This window comes from Rhinoraja longicauda, chromosome 15 (assembly GCF_053455715.1).
Source record: "Rhinoraja longicauda isolate Sanriku21f chromosome 15, sRhiLon1.1, whole genome shotgun sequence".
NCBI lineage: Eukaryota > Metazoa > Chordata > Chondrichthyes > Rajiformes > Arhynchobatidae > Rhinoraja > Rhinoraja longicauda.
Genome location: NC_135967.1, coordinates 43,626,024 through 43,647,853, shown reverse-complemented (window position 1 = coordinate 43,647,853; position 21,830 = coordinate 43,626,024). Strand labels below are relative to the sequence as shown.

The 21,830-nt window shown below is 46.9% G+C and overlaps 1 protein-coding gene across 1 annotated transcript; it reads left to right on the top strand.

Moving 5' to 3' along the window:
- The first annotated feature begins 2,220 nt into the window (after positions 1-2,220).
- On the top strand, positions 2,221-14,297 carry rasl11a (RAS-like, family 11, member A). Its single transcript, XM_078412027.1, has 4 exons — positions 2,221-2,375; positions 8,764-8,820; positions 8,913-9,024; positions 13,575-14,297. Exons 1-4 carry the CDS (start codon positions 2,234-2,236, stop codon positions 14,017-14,019), a joined length of 756 nt encoding a protein of 251 aa, XP_078268153.1. The 5' UTR covers positions 2,221-2,233; the 3' UTR covers positions 14,020-14,297.
- Positions 14,298-21,830: the final 7,533 nt, after the last annotated feature.

Below are 21,830 nucleotides of genomic sequence, written 5' to 3'. Positions count from 1 at the left end.
GCCATTCAATCTTGGCTGATCTATCTCTCCTTCCTAACCCCATTCTCCTGCCTTCTCCCCATAACCTCTAACACCTGTGCTAATCAAGAATCTATCTATCTCTGCCTTAAATATATCCACTGACTTGACCTCCACAGCCTTCTGTGGCAAAGAATTCCACAGATTCACCAGATTCTCCTTCCGAAAAGACCATTCTTTAATTCTGAGGCTATAACCTCTAGTCCTAGATTCTCCCACTAGTGGAAACATCCTCTCCACGTCCACTCTATCTAAGCCTTTCACTATTCTGTACATTTCAATGAGGTCCCCCCTCATTCTTCTAAACTCCAGCTCATCATCGGTTAAATTCTTATCCTGCCCAATCTCTCCCTTTAGCTCTGGCCCTCAAGTCCTGGTAACAACTGTGTAAATCTTCTCTGTACTCTTTCCAGCTTAATAGCAGTTCTTCCAAAGAACTGGAACAGGCACAGATATCCCAGTGGACGTATTAGTTGAGTTATAGTGGGAGATTGGGCAGGATAAGAATTTATTCCTTATCTTATCGAGGTGAAAAACAAAGGGTGGGGAATTGATCGGGTGAATGCACAGAGCCTTTTACCCAGAGTAGGGGAATCAAGAACCAGAGTGTAAGGTGAGAAGGGAAAGATTTGAACCCGAGGGGCAAATTTTTAACTCAGAGGGTGGTGGGTACATGGAATGATCTGCCAGCGGAGGTGGTAGAGGCAGATATGATAAAAAAAACATTTATAATGAACTTGGGCTGGTACACGGATGGAAAAGGTTTAGAGGAATACGGGCCAAGTGCAGGCAAATTGGAATATCCTAGATGGGGCTCCTTGGATGGCATGGACAAGTTCATAAATTCATAGGTTACAGGATCAGTAGTGATCCAAAACCAGGGATCACAGTTTATGAATAAGGGGTAGGCCACTTGGGACTGAGATGAGGAAAAACTTTTTCACCCAGAGAGTTGTGAATCTGTGGAATTCTCTGCCAGTGGAGGCAAATTCACTGGATGTATTCAAGAGAGAATTAGATATATAGCTCTTAGGGCTAACGCAATCAAGGGATCTGGGGAGAAATCAGCCATGATCATATTGAATGGTAGTGCTGGCTCGAAGGGCTGAATGGCCTACTCCTGCGCCTATTTTCTATGTTTCTGTAAATCTGTGGAATTCTCTGCCTCAGAAGGCAGTGGAGGCCAATTCTCTGAATGCATTCAAGAGAGAGCTAGATAGAGCTCTTAAGGATAGCAGAGTCAGTGGGGTACGGGGAGAAGGCAGGAATGGGGTACTGATTGAGAATGATCAGCCATGATCACATTGAATGGCGGTGCTGGCTCGAAGGGCCGAATGGCCTCCTCCTGCACCTATTGTCTATTGGTTCTATGATCAGAATTAGGCCATTCGGCCCAGCAAGTCTGCTCGGCCAGACAATCATGGCTGGCCTATCTTTCCCTCTCAACCCCATTCCCCTGCCTTCTCCCTATAACCCCTGCCACCCTTACAAATATGTCAATCTTTGCTTCAAAAAATACCCATTGATTTGGCCTCCACTGCCTTCTGTGGCACTGAATTGCACGGATTCACCACCCTCTGACGAAAGACAAGTGGCCTGTTCCCCCCCCCCCCCCCCATCTGTCTGTCTGTCCGTCCGTCCGTCCGTCCGTCCTCCCGTCCTCCCTCCCTCCCTCCCTCCCTCCCTCCCTCCCTCCCTCCCTCCCTCCCTCCCTCCCTCCCTCCCTCACTCACTCACTCACTCACTCACTCCCCTCCCTCCCTGGCAGCCTTGCAAAACGCCTCCATTCCCTCCTGAGAGTGTCTGTTAGTGATGTGCACCAACCCCACCTACCTACCTACCCCTCCTCGGCGGCACATCCCCCCGCACTGTCACGATGACATCCACGCACGGGGCAGATGCCGAGAAGTTGGAATCTGTCACTGGCCGGCGCTGCCAGACCAAGTCTGGGAAACTTGCTTTCGCTCTCCCATGGAAACCGCCCTCTGGCTGCAGAGGCGAGCGTGGGTCGCGGCATGGGCGGGAGGGTGGGTGGGTGCCCAGAGAGAGGAACCGGGGGAGAGGTCTGGGAACATCGGACACAGCCAGGAGGGTCAGATCCTCTCGGGAGACCAGGGAAGGGCAATCAGGGGAGGGTTGGTCCCCCCTCTCTCCCCTCTCCCTCCTCCCCTCCTCTTTCTCACTTGCCTCCAGTGCGTGGGGCTGAGTTCCACCAATGCTTCCCCCCCACAGCACCATGTCCAACAGCTCCAGTAACTTCTTGCTGGTCCCCATCCCCGAAGTCCCGGCGATTGACTACCTCCATCACAGGAACGTGAAGATCGCCGTGCTGGGAGCGAGGAGCGTTGGGAAGACGGGTGAGTGAGAAGAAAAGGGGGGAGGGAGGTCGAGGAGATTTTTTAACAGAAAACCACAGTTCTCTCTTTTTTTTTGGACACAAAAAGCTGGAGTAATTCAGCGGGGCATGTTTCCTTCTCTCTGGAGAGGAGGAAACATGTTCCCAATGTTGGGGGGAATCCAGAACCAGGGGCCACACAGTTTAAGAATAAGGGGTAGGCCATTTAGAACTGAGGCGAGGAAAAACTTTTTCACTCAGAGAGTTGTGAAATTCTGTGAAATTCTCTGCCTCAGAAGGCAGTGGAGGCCAATTCTCTGAATGCATTCAAGAGAGAGCTGGATAGAGCTCTTAAGGATAGCGGAGTCAGGGGGTATGGGGAGAAGGCAGGAACGGGGTACTGATTGAGAATGATCAGCCATGATCACATTGAATGGTGGTGCTGGCTCGAAGGGCTGAATGGCCTCCTCCTGCACCTATTGTCTATTGTTTATTGTCTATTGTTTATTGTCTATTGTTTATTGTCTATTGAAACGGGTGACCATTCTTCAGACTTCTATCCCAGCAGTTTGAGTCTATCCTCGATTTCAACCAGCATCTGCAGTTCATTTCCCCCCCCCAAGTTCAAGTAAAGCACCAAAGTACCGGAGTATGCAGGAAGGAACTGCAGATGCCGGTTTGCACCGAAGAAAGACACAAAATGCTGGAGTAACTCAGCGGGACTGGCAGCATCTCTGGAGAGAAGGAATAGAAAATGAAAATTCTCCTTTTCTCAGTCTGATTGATGAAGGGTCGCCCATTCCCTTTCTCCAGAGATGCTGCCTGATGGTCCCGCTGAGTTACTCCAGCATTTAGTGTCTATCTCAAAGTGCTGGAGTAACTCAGCGGGTCAGGCAGCATCTGTGGAGGGAATGCACAGGGACGTGTAGGTTCGAGACTCACTTTAAGTGACTTAGAGCCGTAGGTAACTCCAGGTAACTCGCCGTGGATAACTCCGTTCGAAGAAGGGTCGCAACCCCAAACGTTACCTCTCCATATTCTCCAGAGATGCTGCCTCTGGAGTTACTCCAGCACTTCGTGTCTTTTTATGTCACCTGTCCATGTTCTCCAGAGATGCTGCCTGACCCGCTGAGTTACTCCAGCACTTCGTGTCTTTTTATCTCACCTGTCCATGTTCACCACAGATGCTGCCTGACCCGCTGAATTACCCCAGCACCGTGTGTGTCTTTTCTTTTGTAAAACAGCACCTGCAGTTCCTTGTGTCTCTCGCCCACTGGGGACATGTGAACAAGTTATTGGAAGTTTTTTTTTTTGTTGCATTTCCTTCTCTAAACCCAAACTGTAATTGCCGTAAACCCCAGGGATTTTTTTTAGAGATACAGCACGGAAACAGGCCCTTCGGCCCACCGAGTGCACGCCGACCAGCGACCACCCCCCAGCGTACACCGACACTATCCTACACACGCTAGGGACAATTTACATCTATTTTACCGAAGCCAATTAACCTACACATCTGTACGTCTTTGGAGTGTGGACCTACACATCTGTACGTCTTTGGAGTGTGGACCTACACATCTGTACATCTTTGGAGTGTGAACCTACACGTCTGTACGTCTTTGGAGTGTGGACCTACACATCTGTACTTCTTTGGAGCGTGGACCTACACATCTGTACGTCTTTGGAGCATGGACCTACACATCTGTACGTCTTTGGAGTGTGGACCTACACATCTGTACGTCTTTGGAGTGTGGACCTACACATCTGTACGTCTTTGGAGTGTGGACCTACACATCTGTACGTCTTTGGAGTGTGGACCTGCACATCCGTACGTCTTTGGAGTGTGGACCTACACATCTGTACGTCTTTGGAGTGTGGACCTACACATCTGTACGTCTTTGGAGTGTGGACCTACACATCTGTACGTCTTTGGAGTGTGGACCTGCACATCCGTACGTCTTTGGAGTGTGGACCTACACATCTGTACATCTTTGGAGTGTGGACCTACACATCTGTACGTCTTTGGAGTGTGGACCTGCACATCCGTACGTCTTTGGAGTGTGGACCTACACATCTGTACGTCTTTGGAGTGTGGACCTACACATCCGTACGTCTTTGGAGTGTGGACCTACACATCTGTACGTCTTTGGAGTGTGGGAAGAAACCGAAGCACCCGGAGAAAACCCACGCAGGCCACGGGGAGAACGTACAAACTCCCCCAACAGAGAGCGTCCACAGCCAGGATCGAACCCGGGTCTCTGGCGCTGTGAAGCAGCAACTCTACCGCTTTCTCTTCTAAAAGCAACAGTCAATTTGCCATGAACTTTATTCTCTAAATACACTGGAAAATGCCGACAACACCCTCACTCCTTGAGTTACCGTTATGTTGGTCCTTACGTATTCAAGATGAAGAAGGGTCTCCAACTGCGAGTAAGATGTATCCTTTTTTGAAATCCGAAATATAGAAGAATCTGAAATATATTTAAACTCAAATATCATTAAGGAAAAAAAGTTGTTTGGACTGATTTTATGATGTCAACAGAACAACAGCTGTACCGGCACACAGTTCAAGAGCTGATATATTAAACAAATATGTCAAAATGAAAGTAACTTTAACGCTTTAATTTACCGACCGTGAGGACTGAAGGGTCTATGTTTTCGTCATTTACTTTGTTGAAAATTGATGGGTTGTAAACCTGATTCAAAATACTGGGTTTTACACCACTGTGCCAAAATACTGTGTCAGGGGTTATGGGGAGAAGGCAGGAGAATGGGGTTGAGAGAGAAAGATAGATCAGCCATGATTGAATGGCGGAGTGGACTTAGTTTAGAGACAATAGACAATAGGTGCAGGAGTAGGCCATTCGGCCCTTCAAGCCAGCACCACCATTCAATGTGATCATGGCTGATCATTCTCAATCAGTACCCCGTTCCTGCCTTCTCCCCATACCCTTTGACTCCGCTATCCTTAAGAGCTCTCTCTTGAATGCATTCAGAGACTTGGCCTCCACTGCCTTCTGAGGCAGAGAATTCCACAGATTCACAACTCTCTGACTGAAAAGGTTTTTCCTCGTCTCCGTTCTAAATGGCCTACCCCTTATTCTTGAACTGTGGCTTAGTTTAAACTAAACAGGCTCTTCGGTCTATCGTGTCCGCACCCACCAGCAATCACCCTGTGCACTACTAGCACTATCCAACACACTAGGGACAATTTACAATTTTACTGAAGCCAATTAACTTACAAACCTGCACGTCTTTGGAGTGTGGGAGGAAACAGCAGCACCCAGAGAAAACCCACGGGGAGAATGTACAGACTCTGTACAGGCACCACCCTGTACAGTTAGGATTGAACTTGGGTCTCTGGCGCTGTAGGGAGCAACTGTACTGCTCCACCATGCTGCCCTTGATGGGCCAAATGGCCTCATTCGGTTCCTGTAGCTTATGAACTTATAAACTGTATTTCTATTTAAAATTACACATTGTCACCAGACAGAGTAAAAAAATAAGTGAGCAATTAGCAAGTAAAACAATGATAACAATGAGTTCAAACACACTAAGGTAAGGGGAGAGGGGAAAGATTAAATAGGAACCCGAGGGTCAACCTTTTCACACGGAGAGTGGTGGGTATTTGAAATGAGCCGACAGAGGACTTTGTTGAGGCAGGTACTCCCACAACATTTAAAAGGCATTTGGACAGGTACATTGGATAGGGAACATCTATCGGCTCGAAGGGCCGAATGGCCCACTCCTGCACCTGTTTTCTGTGTTTCTGTATTTCTCTGCCTGAATGGCACTGCTTTAAGAATACTGAAACTCTCTGGCACTCTTCAAATTTCTGTGTTTTTTAAAGAATAAATACAGTATTTAGGCACTAACTATACATTTCCTACCAAAACACAACATCCTTCTAATGCCCCACATCAGCCACGAGTAACAGTTTTCTCTCTTCTGCTGTGTCAATTTGCTGTGAAATTGTATACATTTTGTTCCATGACATAGCATCCTCATCTGACAAGTGAGGTTGAGATTGTGGATTCATGACTGATACATACGCATCTTAGAACTGAAGTGGCGATTCCAGCTGCTCTTGAAGTCTTGTTATTTTTTAGATGGCCCTTTTAACCTCTTGCCAATCAGAAGCTTAGAGATACAGCGCGCAAACAGGACCTTCGGCCCGCCGGGTCCGCGCCGACCAGCGATCCCCGCACATTAACACCATCCTACACCCACGAGGGACAATTTTTACATTTGCCAAGCCAATTAACCTACAAACCTGTAGGCGTGGGAGGAAACCGAAGATCCCGGAAACCGAAAACCCATGCGGGTCATGGGGAGAACGTACAAACTCCTTACTGACAGCACCCGTAGTCGGGATCAAACCCGGGTCTCCGAGATCTCTGGAGCATTACCCTGGCATTCACTGTAAGGCAGCAACTCTACCGCTGCAAAGCTGGGCTGGGCTGAATTGGAATGGAATCACCAGCACTCAATGATTCAATGAATTTTCCTACTTAATGCCCCATTTAAATTTGAGCTTTGAGGCTCCAAACATAGCTTCCAATGCAGCATCTTTTTCATGGTGCCTGTCAGTCATGCTTGGTTGATTTACAAGGTAAGGTGGGGGGGAGTGGAAATAGGCACTTGAGGGGTAACTTTTTTACACAAATGGTGGTGGGTGTGTGGAGCAAACTACTGCAGGAGGTAGTTGAGGCAGGTACTATTGTAACATTTAAGAAACATTTAGACGGGCACATGGACAGGTTAGGTTTAGAGGGATATGGGCCAAATGCAGGAAGGTGGGACTAGTGTAGATGGGACGTCGGGCCGAAGAGCCTGTTTCCACGCTGTATGACCAAATGTCTCAATGACATGGTGGTGTGAGGCAAATAGGAATATCTTAGAAAGATCCCACCATTGGAGTCTCGACAAAATCCTTAAACCTCTCTGGAAGGATAAATAGACCAACGTTGTCCTGGCACTACGGGACCGACAGAACCAGAAGGACAATAAGTCTTCTTTGATCTTCAAGGACTGCTTGAGAAGAAGATCCATTTTGTGCATTGGGGACCCAAGGAACAGCAAGTGCTGGAATTTTGAGCAAAACACAAAGTGCTGGAGGAACTCAACTGGTCAGGCAGCATCTGTGGAGGGAATGGGTAGGCTTCTTGAGTCCCGAATCCGAGACAGCAGCTATCCATCACTCCAGCACTTTGCATCTGCTCATTTTGTACATAGTTGCTTCCCCCATTGTGATCAAATTCACAGCTCTTTGTGAGAAATAATGTATAATCTGCTTCCCAGCACTCAACAAGAAGTCATTATGATATTCTATACTGTTCTTTTAAGTTTTAAATGTCATAGGCTATGATTTTTTAGCACAATGATTAAAAGGCTGGAGGTTTAACTGGTTCAATGGTGCTTTTATTGTCAAGCGTGCAGTGGAATTATTTTCCTACATATGGTTCAGTCCAATATTGCTGTTGTACCTAAGCATATCCTCGATTAGTAAGTGTACAGAAAAAGTCTACCGAGCCCACAAGCTGGATGCCTAGAGGCAAGGTGAAGGACTTAGGGAATGGAGAGGGTGGAACTGCAGACGCTGGTATACACCAAAGATCGACGCAAAATGCTGGAGTAACTCAACGGGTCAGGCAGAATCTCTGGAGAAAAGGATTAGGTTACGACCCGAAACGTCACCTATTTCTTTTCTCCAGAGATGCTGCCTGACCGCTGAGTTACTCCCGCACTTTGTGTCTGCCTACGGAATGGATCCAGCCTTGGTTTTGTTAGTGAGGGTGGCGCGGTTTTGCATGGTTCTACTTTGGGGAATACCTAAACGTAACAATACCAGGGTAACTGAGAAATAAATTGTAAACTCCGCCATTGAAGCATGACATGCAAATCATGAGATAGGAATCATGACGTCTGAGGAATTAGCAATTGTCAACCTTTACCTGCAGGTGAGCCTCATTTTAGTTTATTAGTTTAGTTTAGGGATACAACATGGAAACCGGCCCTTCCAGTCCGCAACGACCAACGATCCCCGTACATTAAAACTATCCTACGGCCAATTTTGTTTTTACTTTTTTTTTTACACCGAGCCAATTAACCTACAAACCTGCACGTCTTTGGAGTGTGGGAGGAAACCGGAGATCTCGGAGAAAACGCACGCATGTCACGGGGAGAACGTACAAACTACGCACAGACAGCACCCGTGGTCAGGATCGAACCCGGGTCTCCGGCGCTGTAAGGCAGCAACTCTACCGCTGCGCCACGCAGTGTGTAGCGTTTGTGTAGCGGTTAATACACATGTAGATCGATTTGAGATATAAATGAATATGCAGAGCAGAAAGCCTATCTTTTGGATGAAGTATTTAGTTTTGAATTATTTTTGTTCTTTTTTTTTTTTTCAGCTTTGATTGTACGTTTTCTCACAAAACGATTCATTGGAGATTACGAACCAAACACAGGTGGGTGTGATAGCAGATACTGAGTCATTGGTAAATCAAGCTAATGGTTGCTGTTTATTGGCATTTACCCTGGCTTATTCTTTGACTTTCAGGAGCTTTGTACAACAGGCAGATGAATATTGATGGGGATCAAATAACACTACAGGTTCAAGACACCCCCTCTGTTACTCAGGTAGAATGCATCCCTGTACTTACTCCTTTGATGTGAAGTTTACACTGATCACAATATCTTTATTACTTCCATTAAGGCACAGAGAGTCAAGCAATACAGTGAAGTCTAACAACTACAAACCTCCCTCCACTTTGCTTCCAAATGATGCGAACCTCATCTTCAACAGAGGAACATAATAGAGAGAGGAAAAAAATAATTTGCATTTCATTCAATATTTCAGATTCATTTTGCAATCTTTAATATGGATCCAAAGCTCCACTGAATTTGCCAGAACATGGATAGGTGACATAGAGTCATAGATTGGTACAGTGTGGAAACATGCCCTTCGGCCCAACTTGCCCACACCGGCCAACAATGTCCCAGCTACCCTAGTCCCACTTGCCTGCACTTGGTCTATAACCCTCCAAACCTGCCCTGTCCATGTACCTGTCCAACTGTTTCTTAAACGATGGGATAGTCCCAGCTTCAACTACCTCCTTTGGCAGCTTGTTCCATAGACCCACCACCCTCTGTGTGAAAAAGTTACCCCTCGCATTCCTATTAAATCTTTTCCCCTTCACCTTGAACCGACATCTTGGGTCGGGATCCTACTTCAGACTGATGGGAAGTGTCCTGACCCGAAACGTCATCCATCCATGTTCTCCAGGGTTGCTGCCTGAACCGTTGAGTTACTCCAGCACTTTGTGTCCTTTTGGGTAAAGGTGCCTTGCTTCTCCACCTATCACTTACCAGGCTTTGTCCTGCCCTGCCCACTCTTCCAGATCCCACCTGTCACAATCAGTCTGAAGAAGGGTCCCAACCCGAAATATTGCCTATCCATTCCCTCCACAGATGCTGGCTGACCCGCTGAGTTACTTCAACACTTTGTGCCTTCATTTATACAAATTCGATTGGTTTCTGTATATACAATGAACAGCACTTGGGCAGCTTACAGCCCAGCAGCACTATACGAATATTGATTTCTCCAATTTCAAGTAACTGTTGGATTCCCTCTCCAACCCTAGTCGTCCGACTAGTTTCGCTGTCGTCCTGATTTGTTCTTTTAATTCATTTGTTCTTTGTAGCTTTTCATTCCTCTAGTTTCCCTTTCCCCTGACTCTCAGTCTGAAGAAGGGTCTCGACCCAAAACGTCACCTATTCCTATTCTTCAGAGATGCTGCCTGACCCGCTGAGTTACTCCAGCATTTTCTGTCTGCCTTCAGCTCAAATGACTGTTTCAGTCGCTGTGAATACTGTTTCTCTTTCTGTGCGGCATTAACCATTTTCAGCTGTGGTGAAGCATTTGAAGTGACGGTGACATCACACATGTTGACTGGGAGCGTAGCAGCACAGTGGCACAGCGGTAGAATTGCTGCCTCACAGCGCCAGAGGCCTGGGTTCAATCCTGACCGCGGGGGCTGGCTGTACGGAGTTTGTACGCTCTCCCCGTGACCTGCGCGGGTTTTCCCCAGCTGCTCCGGTTTCTCCCACATTCCAAAGACGTACGGGTTTGTGGGCTAATTGGCTTGGTATAAATTTAAATTGTCCCGAGTGTGTGTGTGTAGGATAGTGCTAATGTGCGGGGGTCGCTGGCGTGCGTGGATTCGGTGGGCCGAAGGGCCTGTTTCTGCGTTGTATCTCTAACCTAAACTAAAACTAAGCTTTCATGTGTGATGGTGAGCCAAGAATACTGATGACTCACGATGATTTCACTGCAGTTTCTCTAGACTGTTTACCAGAATTAACTGCATCCAGAACTTTAACAATCTGATAACTGATTCAGTGAATGTAAACTGTTTGTGAAAATCTGTAAAGATGAGTCAAACTATAAGAGCTGAGTTTCATTGAATAAGTGTAAATGAAATGACATAAATGAGTTGAACATTCAATTTACATTCCTTTGAATGAAAATGGTAAATAGGATATAACAGAATTGAATTTGTTTTTACAGCAATAAACATATAAAATGAAATAACTAGGGGCTAGGTCAAAGGAGTTTTTTTTGATTGATTGATTGAAAGATACAGCCCCTTCGGCCCACCCATTCTATGCTGACCATCGATCACACGTTCATACTAGTTCTGTGGAACTGGTATGTGTACATGTGATTCTAATTTAATACATTGCATCTGTCTTCATGGAAGAGGGGTATCATTTTTTTTTTAGATTTAGAGATACAGCGCAGAAACAGGCCCTTCGGCCCACCGAGTCCGCGCCGCCCAGCGATCCCCGCACATTAACACTATCCTACACACACTAGGGACAATTTTTACATTTACCCAGTCAATTAACCAACATACCTGTACGTCTTTGGAGTGTGGGAGGAAACCGAAGATCTCGGAGAAAACCCACGCAGGTCACGGGGAGAACGTACAAACTCCGTACAGACGGCGCCCGTAGTCAGGATCGAACCTGAGTCTCCGGCGCTGCATTCGCTGTAAGGCAGCAACTCTACCGCTGCACCACCGTGCCGTCATCTATTAGGAAATAGAAATATGAAACATTGGAAGTGATAAACAAAAGATAAAAGTTACAGCAATGATGGAGCCATAGAGACATACAGCATTTGACCCAACTTGCCCACACTGACCAAAGTGTCTCATCTATCCTTGTCCCACCTGCCTGTGTTTTGGCCCAAATCCCTCTAAACATGTCCTATCCATGTACCTGTCTAACTGTTTCTTAGATGCTGCAATAGTTCCTGACTCAACTACCTCCTCCGCCAGTTACCTTAAGATACCTATTAAATCTTTCCCCCCTCACTTTCAACCCCTGTCCTCTGGTTCTCGATTCCCCTACTCTGGGCAAGAAACTGCATTTACCCGATCTATTCCTCTCATGGTTTTATACACCTCTAAAAGATCAGTACAGTACAGTACAGTAATGATTTAGAATAAAAATTCATAAGACTGGCGCAGCTGTAGGCGCACTGCCTCACGACGCCAGAGACCCGGTTTCGATCTTGACTACGAGTGATGTCTCTACGGAGTTTGTACGTTCACCCCGTGACCGCATGGGTTTTCTCCGAGATCTTCAGTTTCCTCCAAAGACATACACATTTGTCATTTAATTGGCTTGGTATGAATGTAAATTGTCCCCAGTGCGTGTAGGATAGTGTTAATGTGTGGGGATCGCTGGTCGTTGCGGACTCGGTGGGCCGAAAGGCCGGTTTCCGCGTTGTATCCCGAAACTAAACTAAATTAAACTAAACTAAACTGGAAATGCTGACATGGTCTGGAACCATCTGTGGAAAACTAAAGCATGTTAGTTTATTTGCTTTAGCACAGATGCCTGACCACATTTCCAGCATTCCCTGATTTTATATTCAGATAACCAACATCTGAGATTCTTTGCTATTCAAGGCAGGATACAAATTCTGCCAGATCAAGACGTAAAAAAATGCAACATCTAAGGGATTATCTTTGAAAGCAATTTTGAAATATCAACTGAAAGTCAGATTGAGTTTAAAGACATATTGTGCAGATTTAAATTGACATCGGAACTGGAGTTTGAATTTAGTTAACCAAGATCGAATTTAATCTTTGGATTTCAATGTTATATCTTTGCAATAAACGATGTACCCTTTATCCTTAGTTTAGTTCAGTTTAGTTTATTGTCACGTCGATGTCCCGACTAAGACAGGACAGTTGGCAACCCTATGTACAGTAAACCCTCGCAATAACAGACCTCTAAATGCCGGGTTTCAATAAGAGCGGATCGAGGCTCCCATGACACCATCCTACCACCTCCGCCAGGTTCCCCGATGAGAGGTGGTTGGTGACGGGAGCTTCTGGCTGCAGGAGCGGAGAGAGGAAGCAGCATGCGGCATGAGTACCGCGTGTGTGGGACCGAGCACCGTGTGTATGGGGCGTGAGCACCGCATGTGTGGGGCGTGAATACCGCATGTGTGGGGCGTGAGTACCGCGTGTGTGGGGCGTGAGTAGCACGTGTGTGAGGCGTGAACACCGCGTGTGTGGGGCGTGAGTACCGCATGTGTGGGGCATGAGTACCGCGTGTGTGGGGCGTGAGTAGCGCATGTGTGAGGCGTGAACACCGCGTGTGTGGGGCGTGAGTACCGCGTGTGTGGGGCGTGAGTACCGTGTGTGTGGGGCTGAGCACCGCGTGTGTGGGGCCGAGTACCGTGTGCGTGGGGCATGAGTACCCCGTCTGTGGTGCGTGAATACCCTGTCTGTGGTGCGTGAGTACCGCGTGTGTGGGGCCGGTGGCTCTGAGGCTCTCCGGCCTCTGAATTCCTACTTTTCAATCCCCCCCCCCCACACTGCCGAGTCTCGTCCCTCCCTTTCTCGGGTTGAACTTTACCCCCCCCCCCCCCCCCCTTCCCTCACACGGTTATTGCAGACAATCGGCACCAGCCCCCTCCAGTGGTTTGTTATAGCCAGGGTTTACTGTGTAGTCTTTTCTTTAACTGGATGGCACGCAAACAAAAGCTTTACACCTGACAATAATAAATTAAACTAAACTGAACTAAACTGAACTGAACTAAGGTAAAGTAAAGTATACTAAACTAAAATAACTGAACTGAACTGAACCACACTAATATCCTTGTGTTCCCCTGACAGGGGGATGGAGATGATCGGAGGAGCCAAGATGTTATAACTCGATCTCTTCTCTGGGCAGATGGTTTTGTTTTTGTCTTTTCGCTTACGGACACGGACAGCTGGAAAACTCTCCGCCCGCTCTATCAGCAAATCAGGAAGATGTATCCCAGCATCCGGCTGCCATTTGTGCTGATAGGAAACAAGGCCGATTTACCTCACGCGCGGCAGGTGGAAACCATCGAAGGCATCCAGTTGGCGAATGAGATAGGGGGGACTTATTTTGAGGTGTCCGCCAGGGAGCATTGTAACGAGGTCTACGACGCTTTCCATCAAGTCTGCCAGGAAGTTAGCAAACTGATTGCAAGCAGCAACGGAGAGAAGAGGAGAGGTCTTCTTTTAGCTCGGCCTAAATCACCAAACATGCAGGATTTTGGAAGGCGCTTAAAACAAGCTCTGTCGTCCAAAGTCAAATCTACGAGTGCTATTTAAGATTGCTTCTTTTGATAGTCACGAAAAGCTGGAGTAACTCAGCGGGTCAGGCAGTATCTCGGGAGAAAATGAAATGTTTTGGGTCCGGACGTTACTTCTTTTGTGCAGATTCCAAGCTTTGAATGCATAATATTTCTAGTTTACTCCAAGGGTGAATGGGAATTGTGCTCAGAAGATCCCAATTAAGTAATGCCCCAAGATGTTTAAAGACCACCACATGTTGGCCGGTGTGGGCAAGTTGGACCCAAGGGGTTGTTCCCACGCTGAGGGTCCATGAGTCTATATATCCAATTTGTAATATACTTACTTCCTGTATTAACACAATTCTAACGGTTCAGCACCTTTTGCATCAGATTACGAGTAACCGTGTTTACATACAATGTTTACAGCCATTATAGTAGTTACTAAGAGTCATAGAGTCACAAAGCAGAGAAACAGGCCCTTCGGCCCAACTTGCCCAAGCCAACCAAGATGCCCCATCTACACTAGTCCCACCTGCCTGCGTTTGGCCCATATCCCTCTAAACCTTTCCCATCCATGTGCCTGTCCAAATGTTTTTTAAATGTTGTTCTAGTCCCTGCCTCAACTACCTCCTCTGGCAGCTCGTTCCACACACTCACCACCCTCTGTGTGAAAAAAATGCCCCTCAGATCCTAATTAAAACTTTCCCCTTTCACCTTAAAACTACGTCCTCTGGTTCTTGATTCCCCCCACTCCCCCCCCCCCCCACCCCTCCCCTTCAACCTACATTCCTTCCTCTGGCTTCACAATTCAGACAGTTTCTTTCCTTACCTCACACCATTTGTCTTTTCCACTTTGACCTTTGTCCAGTCATCCGCCTATCAAAAAAAAAACCCTCGCCTGTATCCACCTATCGCTTGCCAGGCACTGCCCTGCCCCCACTTCTTTCCCAGGTTTCCCCACCCTCACCACAATCAGTCTGAGGAAGGGTCCCGACCCGAACCATCACCGGTCCCTGTGCTCCAGAGATGCTGCCTGAGCCGCTGAGTTACTCCACCACCTTGTGTCTACCTTTGCCATTTTCTTTACAAGGTGTCTGGTACCACTTGGAAAAAGTAATAAAATGGTGGCATGCCGATACATTTTGATTCCGTGTGGCAAAAGTGCTTGGAGGTGCTGGCGGAATCATCGGACTTACCCGGCAGTTTGCAAAGTTGGTTCCAACTAGCTACGGACAGGCTTTTGTGGCTTTTCCAGAATTGTTTGAGAATTGTATGCAGCAAGATGCACACCAGTTCCTGAACTTTATGTTCTACTCAGGATTCCAGCATCTGCAGTTCCTCGTGCCTCAGTGGTTCATATCTGATTGCTTTCGAGAAACAACAGAACACGTGTCTTTGTGGTGGGGATAAGCTGAGGTAGTGAAGCAGTCCCAGAAAGTTATGAATGAATGAATGAATGAATGAATGAATGAATGAATGAATGAATGAATGATGAATGAATGAATGAATGAATCAACACTTTGTTGTCACACGTAACAAGTCACAGTGAAATTCTCTGTTTTGCATACGCAAGGTATGCAAAGAGTCGCCACGTAAAGGGCGCCGACAATGTTACGAAGTTATACAACTTCTCCCGTGGGGCTTTGGCCAACTACTGCCACCTGGGAACTCAGTTCACAACCACATGTCCCTGCATCGCAAACTACTTGGGCTGAGAGCAGTTCACAGAAACATTCAAAATGGTGCCAGAGCCTGGGACCAGCATTTACGAGCGGCACGGTGGCGCAGCGGTAGAGTTGCCGCCTCACAGCGCCGGGGACCCGGGTTCGATCCTGACTACGGGTGCTCTCTGTATGGAGTTTGTACGTTCTCCCATGACCTGCGTGGGTTTTCTCAGGGAGCTCTGGTTTCCTCCCACTCTCCAAAGACATACAGGTTTGCAGGTTAGCTGGCTTCAGTAAAATTGTAAATTGTCCCTAGCGTCTGTAGGATAGTGCTCGTGCACGGGGATCACTGGTCGGCACGGACGCGGTGGGCCGAAGGGCCTGTTTCCGTGCTGTATCTCTAAACTAAACTAAATTATTTTTCTCCAGAGATGCTGCCTGACCTGCTGAACTCCACCAGCATGTGGAATCTATCTTTGGTATAAACCAGCATCTGCAGTTCCTTGCTTCTACTGTTGGTGTTCTTATTCGATGAAAACTCTTTCATATTAAACAAGAGGTGGCATTGTAGAAACGTGGCAGATGCGTGCAGGAGTAGGCCATTCGGCCCTTCGAGCCAGCACCTCCATTCAATATGATCATGGCTGATCATCCAAAATCAGTACCCCCTTCCGGCTTTTTCCCAATATCTCTTAGCCCTACGAGCTAAATCTAACTCTCTCTTGAAAACGTGTTAAGTATGTGATCAAACCAAAGATTCCCATCTAAATTTAACCTCCACCAGATTTTTTACAGATCCGGTAAATTTACACCAGTTTCTGCCTTTTCCGATAACCACATTTGTATTTTTTCTTGGCCAACCTTGAGGTCTTACAGTGGAAGTGGTTTTGAGATCTATATCTTTACATGGCTATTAAAAGCCACAGCAAGCTCAGTTTCTTTGGCAATCTCTCCACAGGAGAATGGAAAATCTGCATTGTACTATTCCCAGATTGGAGAGGGAATTCAAACATGCGAGAATCCAAAGATAGGCACAAAAAGCTGGAGCAACTCAGCGGGATGGACAGGCAGCATCCCTGGAGATAAGGAATTAGTGATGTTTCAGGTAGAGACCCTTCTTCAGTCTACTTCTTCGGAATCCATCCTGCTTAACAGACTGGGCAGGGTGCCAAACGCACCCTGGGGACATTGTCGATGGATACCATAGAGAATTCCAAGCGGTTCATGTCATTAAGAGAAAACTACGAGCAATCAATCTAAATTAGATATTAATTGACTGCCGCAAACAACACCCTGATTTTCTTCAGTTCTCGACCCGAAACGTCACTCATTCCTTCTCTCCAGGGTTGCTGCCTGTCCCGCTGAGTTGCCTGATTCTTGATTCGTACGGGTGTCAGGGGTTACGGGGAGAAGGCAGGAGAATGGGGTTGAGAGGGAAAGATAGGTCAGCCATGATTGAATGGCAGTGTGGACTTGATGGGCCGAATGGCTTAATTCTACTCCTTATCACTTACGACCTCATGACCTTACTCCAGCATTTTGTGTCCATCTTCCGTTGTGTTAGATATGGTCATAACATTTCCATCATCCTGATGCTTAACACTGGTGTCCCTCAGGGCTGCGTGCTCAGTCCCTTACTCTCTACTCCCTGTCTAGCCATAACTGTAACCAGTACAACACCCACTCGATCTTTTGTTGTTGCCTGTGGATCTACAATGATGAGACCATGCGCAGGAGAGAGTTCATGTTTATAAGCGATAGGAGCAGAATGAGGCCATTCGGCCCACCAAGTCTACTCCGCCATTCAACCATGGCTGATCTATCTTTCCCTATCTTTTATTTTAATTTTAATTTTTAATTTTTAATTTTTTAAAGCATATGTACAAATAATAATAAACGACAAACTGGTTATAGAATTCTTACATAGCTTCAATTTTTAAATTTTTAAAGAAAAAATAAAGATGAAAAGAGACTGAAAAAAAAGACTATAAACTAATAGAGAGAAAGCAAAGAAAAAAGAGAATCACAAATATAAAGATTATGGGGATAGATCCGGGAATTAATGAGTATAGTTGTACATCCAACCCTAAACTCAAGTTTTAACTTTTGTTTTAAATTTTAGTTTTGTGACAAACCCATTTACTTTTTTTAAAATTCAATAAATGGAGACCATATTTTAAAAAAATAGATCTGGTTTGTCAATTAAGGCAAACCTTATTTTTTCCAAATGCAAGGTCTCGGACATTTCCGTAATCCACATTTTAATTGTGGGGGTTACTGTTTTTTTCCAAAATGTAAGTATTGATTTTTTTCGCAGTTATTAAACTGTAGTCAAGAAAGCGTCTCTGACTTAGCGTAAAGTTTGTAATGTGTTCTGATAATCCTAAAATTATTCATTTTGGATCTAAATCCAGTTGGTTATCTTAACCCCATTCTCCTGCCTTCTCCTCATAACCCCTGACACCCGTACCAATCTAGAATCTATCTATCTCTGCCTTAAAAATATCCATTGATGTGGCCTCCACGGCCTTCTGTGGCAATAAATTCCACAGATTCACCACCCTGAATCTGAAAGAGACTGAGAATCTTGTACCATGGTGCCAGGACAATAACCCATTCCTTAACAGCCCGAAGAGCTGGTTGTTGATCTAAGGAAGCGAAGGGGTGAACACAACGCTGTCTACATCAGGTTAAGTTGCTGTATTGATGGTTGATAACTTCACGTTCTGCAGCATCCACATCACCAGCAACTTAACCTGTTCCCTTGATGCAGTGGTCAAGAATGAACAGCAGCATATTTACTTTCTTAGGCAGCAAGGTGGTGCAGGGGTAGAGTTATTGCCTTATAGCGCCAGAGACCCAGATCCAATCCTGACTACGGGTACTGCCTGTACAGAGATTTATACGTTCTCCCCGTGACCGCATGGGTTTTCTCCGAGATCTTCGGTTTCCTTCCACGCTCCAAAGACGTACAGGTTTGTAGGTAAATTGGCTTGGTATAAATGTAAAATTGGCCCTAGTGTGTGTATGTTGGTGTTAGTGTGCGGGGGACCGCTGGCCGATGTGGGCCGAAGTGCCTGTTTCCACACTGTATCTCTAAACTAAACTAAACTAGGCATCTGAGAAGATTTGGCATGTCCTTGAGAATTCTACACATACGTTGTAGAAAGTATTCTAAAGGATGCATCTCAGCTTGGTGTGACAACTGCTCTGTGCTTGACCAACCTGAACCTGCGAGAGAGGTGAACACAGCCCAGTCCCTCACAGGCTTGTCATGTTCATGTGAGAGGCAGAATTAGGCCATTCGGCCCATCAAGTCTACTCCGCCATTCAACCACGGCTGACCTATCTTTCCCTCTCAACTCCATTCTCCTGCCTTCTCCCCACAACCCCTGAAACCTGTACTAATCAAATCTCTTCCTTCCATCCAGTCCATTTTCATGGAGTGTTGCTTCAGGAAGACATGGGGCATTGTCTGCATTGCATGCCTGCCAGACCACCCATTCCCTTATCTTCTTTCTCTGACTAGGTACAGCAGGATACAGCCTGGATTAGAGGGTATTAGCTACAAGGAGAAGTTGGACTAGCTTGGATGGTTATCTCTTTGAAGCTGAGGGGAGACCTAATAGAAGTACTTAAAATACCGAAAAAGAAGTGTATAAAATACCCGCAATCAGGATGGAACCCGTGTCTCTTGTGCGGTAAGGCAGCAACTCTACCGCTGCGTCACCGTGCCGCCCTTTGTTTGATCAAAGTTTTCTAATGTTTCAGGCACCGAGGAGCAATATTGAGCTGCACGCGATCAAGGCATGTGTAAAATCAGGAGCAATTTCATGCTTGGGCTGCATTCTAATTCGATCAGTCAGCCTTTAGACTCCAGCAGGCCGAGGCTGTTCACCCACTCCGTACGGGGGGGGGGGGGGAGGCTGGATATTCCACTGTTCTTCTTTGGAATGGAGTCAGATCCACGCTCCGCGGGAGGGGGTCAACAAGGATGTTGTCAGCTCCAGGTTTAGCACTCGGTTCCGTGCTGTGAAGCTTTCTATGGGGCCGACTGGCCCATTCGTGTTTAGAGACTAGAGATACAGCATGGAAACATGCCCTTCAGTCCACCGAGGTCTGTGCTGATCAGTGGACCAGTACATTAGCACTATCCTACACACTAGGGACAATATTAAGGGGTTGGACACGTTAGAGGCAGGAAACATGTTCCCAATATTGGGGGAGTCCAGAATAAGGGGCCACGGTTTAAGAATAAGAGGTAGGCCATTTAGAACTGAGATGAGGAATTTTTTTTCAATCAGAGAGTTGTGAATCTGTGGAATTCTCTGCCTCAGAAGGCAGTGAAGGCCAATTCTCTGAATACATTCAAGAGAGAGATAGATAGAGCTCTTAAGGATAGCAGAGTCAGGAGGTATGGGGAGAAGGCAGGAGCGGGGTACTGATTGAGAATGATCAGCCATGATCACATTGAATGGCGGTGCTGGCTCAAAGGGCCGAATGGCCTCCTCCTGCACCTATTGTCTATTGTCTTTGGAGTGTGGGAGGAAACCTGGGCAGTCACGGGGAGAACATGCAAACTCCGTACAGACAGCACCTGCGGTCGGGATCGAACCCGGGTCTCTGGCGCTGTAAGCGCTGTAAGGCAGCAAATCTACCGCTGCACCACTCTGCTGCCCATTATGTGCAGGCAGATCAGAGTTAGTCTTGGCATCATGTTCGGTACAGCCAATGTGGGCCGAATGGCCTGTTCCTGTGCTGTACTGTTCTATGTAGGAAAGAACTGCGGACGCTGGTTTAAATCGAAGATAGACGCAAAATGCTGGAGTAACTCAGCGGGACAGGCAGCATCTCTGGAGAGAAGGAATGGGTGACGTTTCGGGTCGAGACCCTTCTTCAGACTGATCTGTACTATATCTGATCTATACTATATCTGAACTATATTCTGCACCGTTGCATGTTCTATATTGATGAGTAGGCACCTCCTTCAAAGTTGAGTCAGTGAGTGAGTGGGCGGTAGATTATATGCACAGCATTTTTAAGAATGAAAAAGCACTAAACATTCAGAAAATCGTTCCTATCACAAAATGCTGGAGTAACTCAGCAGGTCCCTCTCTCCAGAGATGCTGCCTGACCTGCTGAGTTATTCCAGCATTTTGTGGTACCTTCGATTTGTACCAGCATCTGCAGTTATTTTCCAACAAAAAAATCGTTCCTGACAAATTCTGCAGTTTTCAAAGTGGGTGTGATTTTTTTTATTCAAGGGAAAGACCAAGAGTTGGTTTTCAAATAAATCGTGGGATGGTGGCAGCTTGAATGAAAGTATTTCATTGACTGGCAGCATTGAGAGGGTAAAAAGGCACCATATATGTCCATATTCTTCTGCTTTATTTTTAACCTTTGGTTCCAGATGGATCTCTGAGTCATCCCTGTGAATCCCTGTGGTGGATGTTCATGTTAAAATGTATTTTGTTTGTCCTGTTGCTTTTTATTGTTATGACTGTATGGCAAATGAAATCCCTCGTATGTTGCAAAACATACTTGGCTAGAAAGTATGATTGGGATTGATTGCGGATCGAACTCACCATCTGCGGAGCTGGCTGTCTTCGGAGGCTGCGGGAGCGGCTGCGACTCGCATTCGGAGGCTTCGGCGCGGGCCGCGTGGACGTCGGAAGCCCGCAGCCCCCTGGGTGGGGGGCCGACATCGGGAGCTCCGGCAGTGGCAGCGCCTTCGCCCGCGCCGGATCGCGGGGCTTGGGTCGGCCCGCCGCGAACCTTTCACCGTCCGGCGCGGCCTGGAATAGGCCGCGGGATTTTCTCCGCCCGGCGGGGGTTTCAATGTCGGGAGCCCCGACCACCCCGACGTGCAGCGGCAGCGTCTTCGTCCGCCCCGAATCGCGGGACTTGGGTCGGCCCGCTGCGGACCTTTCACCGTCCGGCGCGGCCTGGAACGTGGCAACTTCAACAGCCTGACCGCGGGAGAAGACGGCAGGGGAAGAGAAAAGACACTCTGGCCTTCCATCACAGTGAGGAGGTGACTGGAGGAGACTCACTGTGATGGATGTTTCGTTTTTTGTTTGGTGTTGGTTTGCGATTGTGTGCGTCATTGCTTATTTTATTGCTCTTATTGTTGGACTGTGGGTGATGAAATCTCGTCCAAAAGACTTGTTTTTTTTGGATGACA